This window comes from Corvus brachyrhynchos, unplaced genomic scaffold, assembly GCF_000691975.1.
Source record: "Corvus brachyrhynchos isolate BGI_N302 unplaced genomic scaffold, ASM69197v1 scaffold5, whole genome shotgun sequence".
In the NCBI taxonomy this organism is placed as follows: Eukaryota; Metazoa; Chordata; class Aves; order Passeriformes; family Corvidae; genus Corvus; species Corvus brachyrhynchos.
In genome coordinates this window covers 5209160-5214842 of record NW_008238321.1, presented here as the reverse complement: position 1 = coordinate 5214842, position 5683 = coordinate 5209160, and the positions used below count along the sequence as shown (strand labels likewise).

Sequence of the window (5683 nt, the reverse complement as noted above, 5' to 3'; positions counted from 1 at the left end):
CCACAGCTCAGGAGCCATGGATGGCATCTGTGGTACTGGCACACGACCCATACCTGCAGGGTGGTTCTGCCCCTGCCTGTCCAGCACCCGGTGCCTCCAGGGCCACTGTGGATTGTCTGGCAGCCACTTGTGCTGCCACTCCCTTGAGATACTGTTCAAGTGCCACTGTTCCCTACCCATGTCCCCATGGTGTAGCTGCCCCCAAGATCCACTCCCAGGGGTGGGGTGAGATGGTTGATGTGGGGCCTTTCAGCGCTGCCTGCAGAGGTACCAGTCCCATTGGAACACTCCTGGCAGAGGGCGCAGCCAGGGGACATCCTGAGGGGCTGCACAGCCCACCAGGAGCGTAAAGGGATGACGATGGGAATGGGGACAGGGATAAGCAGCCACAGAGCAAGTGAGCAGGGGCCAATCCCTGAGATGGCCCCTGGCTGGAAAGACAGTCTCTGTGTGGCAGCATCAGCTCCCTGGCACTGGTGCCCAGCACAGACCCCGAGCACCAGCTCCTGCAACCCCATTGCTGCGCCTGTCCCCCCAAACCACAGTGACAGCCCTGGGTCTCCTCATGCACCAACCTCCCGGCGCCTCAAACACCTCCTCCAGCCCAAGGGCAGCCAGGGCTGACCCTCGAACACCCCAGGGCTGCCAGCACCAACTCCCAAGGCACCACATGGGCGCCGATCCCACAGACACAACGGGAACACAGACTGCACACTCAAGAGGAACACCAGCCCCACAGGCACAATGGGGGCACCGACCCCACACACTCGAAGGCACCGTCCCCATGCACACGGCAGGGACATGACCCCACATGCATGAGAGGCATCACCCCGGTTTGTCTTCACCACTGCACCCCCCAGCACCCTGGTCCCCACCAAACCAAGATGGGGCTCCCCAGGGCAGGGAGTGTAGGGGGGGATTATTTGCCTGTTCGTTTGCTTATGGCCTCGACAAGGCTGGAGGGGAAGTAGCCCACGCGGTCATTGCCAGTGCGGTTGTCGTGGATGCAGCCCTTCCAGCGCCCGTCCGCGTGCTGCTCCAGCACCTGCAGGAGTGGCCGGGTCAGGGGCCGGGCCAGGGGCTGGCACCGACACCGGGGTGTCCCCGGCCCCCCCGGCCACACTCACAGTGATGACATCCCCGGCTTTCACATTGAGGCTGGTCAGGTCGTAGTTGTTGCAATAGTCCTTGACGGCCCGGACCTGCAGAGCCGCAGAGGCATCTGTGGGACAGAACGGGAGAGTCACCGGCTGTTCACCCCACGGGCATTGGCTCCCCCAGCCCGGCGTCCCTCGTGCCAGCATGGCCACTCTGTGCCCTCCAACCCCCTACCCCGCAGCATCTGCTTGATCTCCTTGCTGGCCTGGCTGGTGGTGAACTGGTTGACGATGTCCAGAGCCGTCTGGTTGTAGGTGTTCCTGACGTGGGCGTTGATCCCGCTCTGCAATGGCACCGAGAGGGATTGGGAGCAGCCTGGTCCCCATCCTGCCACCCCTGGCACCCCCTAGGCCACCAGGAGACCAGCAGCTGGAGGGCACAGCTCTCAGACTTTCGTGTGTGAGAACGAAACACCCCCCTTGTGACCCTCACCCCTTGGTGTGCACCCCCCAGGACCCTCAGTGCCTTGGTGTATCCCTCCAGGACCCTCAGCTCCACTCCCTGGGAGAGGCGCACAAGCTGCTCTGAGGCCCCAGCTGTGGGGTCACCCCCTTCCCACAGCTCCTGGCTGGGTTGGGGGTCCCTGGGGGCATCTGGGCGTGCTGAGGGGGACCCTTACATCCAGCAGCAGCCGCACCACATCTGTTTTGCCGCAGAGAGCGGCCTCGTGCAGCGCCGTGCCTGCCTTGGTCTGCCGGTTGATGTCGATGCCAGCCTGCAGCAGGAGCCTGCAGAGGGACAGTGGGGTCAGCGGGGCACAGGGGCGCACCGGCGCTGCCGCCTCTGCCCACGGCACCCACCGGATGATGTCGATGTGGCCGTTCTTGGCGGCGAGGTGGAGGGGGCTGGTGCCGTTGGGGTCGGTGGCATCCCCTGGTTTGGGCTCCAGCAGTGCCGCGCACATGTTGCTGTTCAGGAGCAGTTGGACCACCTGGCTCAGCAAACACAGATGGAGCAGGGCTGCAAGGGCGGCTCGGCCGCCAGCTCCCCTCCTGCCAGCAGCTGGAGATCCCCTGCAGTGGTGGCACCGCAAGTCCCCACCACTGGCCATCCCTGTGCCCCTCCAGCTGCTCCAGCAACCCAGGGACCTCACAGTGCCCCTGTCCCCTCCCAGTCATCCTCTGGGTAGACCCAGCCCTGCAAGAACTTACCCCGACCCGGCCAAACTCGCACGCCAGGTCCAGGGGCGTTTTGCCCGAGTTGTCCATGATGCAGGGGTTGGACTGGTGCTGCAGGAGCATCTCCGACTGGGGACAAGCAAGACCCCAACCCGGTGAGGGCAGGGGTAGGGGTGGCTGGGCCACCATCCCCCCTGCCAGCCCCATGCCCCTCCATACCACATCATAGTGCCCGTGCTGTGCTGCCAGGTGCAGGGGGATCTGGCCCTCATCGGATGGGATGTTCACGGAGGAACCTGCCTTCAGCACCATTTTCATGGGCTCCTTCTTGCCCTGCCAGGCTGCATAGTGCAGGGGCCGCATGCCTGCAGGGGCAAGACGGGCACACCGTGAGCCCTCCTGTGCCAACACAACGGGCAGAGCCTGCAGGGGGGCACAAGGGAGGGGGCCACGGCCAGGACCCAGGGACTCGCCTTTGTTGTCCTTGATGTCCACAGCAGCCTGTGCCTCCAGCAGCAGCGAGATGAGCTCCGTGTTGCCGTTAAGCGCCGCATGGTGCAGAGCCGAGAACCTGGGGAGTGGGGTGGTGTCAGGGGCCACAGGCCTGTCCCCTCCACAGCCCTGCCACCCCCTGCCCAGCACCATGGTCTCAAACCTGCACCTCAGCAGCACCCCGGGACATGTGCTCTGCCCTCCACATGCGCACGTCCCCGGGAAAGCCACCCCCACATCCCTCTGTGGGTTTTTGGGGCAAGAGCTGCTGCAGGCCTGGGAACACTGAGACTCCTCTGGGCTGGAGGTGGTGGGCAGGGCAGGCCCAGGGGTGTCCCACTGAGGGTGGGGGTGCCGGGGAGCCCCCTCCCCGCTGACCCATTTCCCCCAGCCTGGCCCCAGCAGTGCAGCCACCAGCACAGATGGCAGCACTGCCCTTGCCTGGTGTTGGGCCTGGCTGTTGGGTGGGGAAAGCCCCCGGCCCCGCACCCGCTCTGCTCTCGGAGCTCCCGGAGCCGGAGGCTCCCGCCTGGGAAGCAGGCCAGGAGCTGACCTACTTGTGCTCCCGGCAGTGGCATCCTCCGTGCGACTGCGCTGGCACCCACCGCGCCACTGCTCTGGTCCCCGGCCATGCACAGCTTCCCCATCCCATCCCTGGGGCCACCCCGGTGTCACCGGAGCATGGGAATGGGCTGCGGAGCACCCAGAACACGCTGGTCTCTGTGGCTGCCCGGTGCCCGAGGGACAGCTGAGGGATAACAATCCCCCTGCCCCTGTTCCCCAGGCCCCCAGCTGAGGGCTGCCGGCTGTGATCCCCGGCGGGGAGCGGCGATGTGAGCAGACAGCTTGCACAGGAGGCCGATCCCCAACGTCTGCCTGGGAAATGTCAACATTTTCCACTCCAGCGCCCTGCTCAAATCCGCTCAAGATGGTGCAAATCGCAGCCTTCCCCGGGGCTGCCTCAGGGGCTTCCCTCGGGCACCACATGGCCCAGCCGGCCACCTCGGCCTGGCACAGGGCACTCTCCCCAGGGCAAGCGCGGGGACACCAGCACGATGCTCATCCATGGCACCCCCAGCCAGGAATGAGCCAGCACCGCAAGGATGGGGAAACTGAGGCATGGGGCTGGCTGAGATCACACAGAGCGGAGCTCACTCAGGCTGCAGCCCGGGGCTGCCCTGTGCCTTCCCGCGGGATCCTTTCCAGAAGCAGCGCTGGAGGCTGCTGCCCTGTTGCTCCTGCACCCCCTGAGCGTTCCAGGAGCAGGATACGAGCAGCGCCCTACCTGCAACTCCCCAGCCCTGCCGTGATGCTCAGCCCTCCTGTGACCTGCTGGCTCTGTGGAGCACGAGGTGGCCCCTGGGGTGATGCCCCCTTGCCCTGCCCACCCCACACCCCCCACCTCAGTGCTGGCCCCGTGCCCTGCACACGCTGGCACACACGGACACACTCGATGCACACATGTGTTCAGCTGCACATCCACAGGCCCACCTGTGCCCGTGCCTGTCACACGTGCACCTGGCACGGCGATGAGCTGTCAGGTACCAGGGGATGCCTGCTGCCACCACCCTGGCGACGAGGATGAGGATGGACCCCGGTTGCCCTGGCCATATGTCCCCAGGGCATGGCCTCCCATTCCTGACCAACTTCTGTGCTCTCTGGCATTTCCCTGGCCACAGCAGAGCCATCCCCAGGGTCCAAATGGCATCGTGCTGCTGCCCTGCTCAAGGGGGACCACGGGGTGGGGGGAGCCAGGGGCAGCTGCTGCCCAGCCCCACAAGCAGCGCTCCCACCGCAGCCCCCTCCTGCGTGGGGCCCTGACTGCCTCCCTGCAGCCTCATTAGTGTGATTAGCAGGGGTGATCGTGCGGCCCCTTTCTGCTGCTCACGCCCGTTGGATGTGGCTGTGGAGCGTCGCGCCAGCAGCACAGCCCGGCGGGGTCACAGCTCTCCCACCCAGCACCCCACAGGGCTGATCCCTGCACAGCTCCCGCAGAGCCTCACAGGGCTGGGAAAAGGTGTGGTGAGATGTGGGGCACAGCCCTGCCTCTGCCTGCTCTGGTACCCACGACTGCTCCAGACCAGCACTGGCTCTGGGTGCAGGCAGGGCTCAACCGTGTGGGCTAATGGGGGCCAGAGCCCTGGTACTGGACCTCCCAGCTCGGAGAGCCTGGCATCCCCACGCAGAGGCTCCCACAGCATGTGCCCCCCTGCTCACAGCACCCATGACACACACCCCACAGCACCAACACCCCAACTTGGGGCTTCTACTCACCCGTCGGTGTCTTGGAAGTTGACATTGACTTTCTTTGCTGATCCGAGGAGCTCTGGAAGGGAGGGAAGGGGACAGGATGTTAGAGGAAGTGGCTGGGGCAGGGACATGGGGCACACAAGGGAGGCGATGTGGTGGCAGTTCCAGATTTTCCTTCCTATCAAGGCTGGGACTCCCTGCAGCTCGACAGGTTCTTCGTGAGGCTGGCTGAACCTGCAGGCAGGAGGCTCAGAGTGGGGGTCCCTGCTGAAGGTGGTAGAGCCCTGGGGGCCCTCCTGGCACCAGGTTCTCACCATTCTTCCCTGGTTTGCCTGGGGTTCTCCCCCTGCTCCTTCACCTGGCTGAGGCTCTGGAATTGCCCCATGGAGCCCCTGCTGGGCAGAGCTTGGCATGTTCCCCGTACCCCCAGGCCCCCAGCACTGCCCTCCCCACGCTTCTGGGAAATTAAACCGCGCCGGGGCAATCCAATTAGCAGCACGAGGAAGGATGGAGCCAGATTTACATAAGATTTACCCGAAAAATGCCACTCAGGCTTTCCAGTGAGCTGCTCTTCCCACAGCAGGAGCCGGAGCAGGAGGAGAAGGAAGAGGAGGGTGGGAGCAGCACAGTGGGGGACCCACACAGCAGCCCCTGAGCCCAACACA

General features: G+C 65.1%; 1 protein-coding gene across 1 annotated transcript in view; it reads right to left on the bottom strand.

Annotated features, from left to right (window-relative positions):
- Positions 1-5350, bottom strand: part of CASKIN1 (CASK interacting protein 1) — a 16061-nt gene extending 10711 nt beyond the window's left edge. The window contains exons 1-9 of the mRNA XM_017734266.1: positions 5043-5350; positions 2750-2847; positions 2496-2641; positions 2310-2405; positions 1959-2089; positions 1778-1886; positions 1333-1441; positions 1128-1222; positions 928-1045 (exon numbers count right to left, since the gene is read on the bottom strand). Of these exons, the coding sequence (XP_017589755.1) occupies positions 928-1045; positions 1128-1222; positions 1333-1441; positions 1778-1886; positions 1959-2089; positions 2310-2405; positions 2496-2641; positions 2750-2847; positions 5043-5335 (1195 nt within the window). The 5' untranslated portion in view covers positions 5336-5350. The remainder of the gene's footprint in view (positions 1-927; positions 1046-1127; positions 1223-1332; positions 1442-1777; positions 1887-1958; positions 2090-2309; positions 2406-2495; positions 2642-2749; positions 2848-5042) is intronic.
- Positions 5351-5683: the final 333 nt, after the last annotated feature.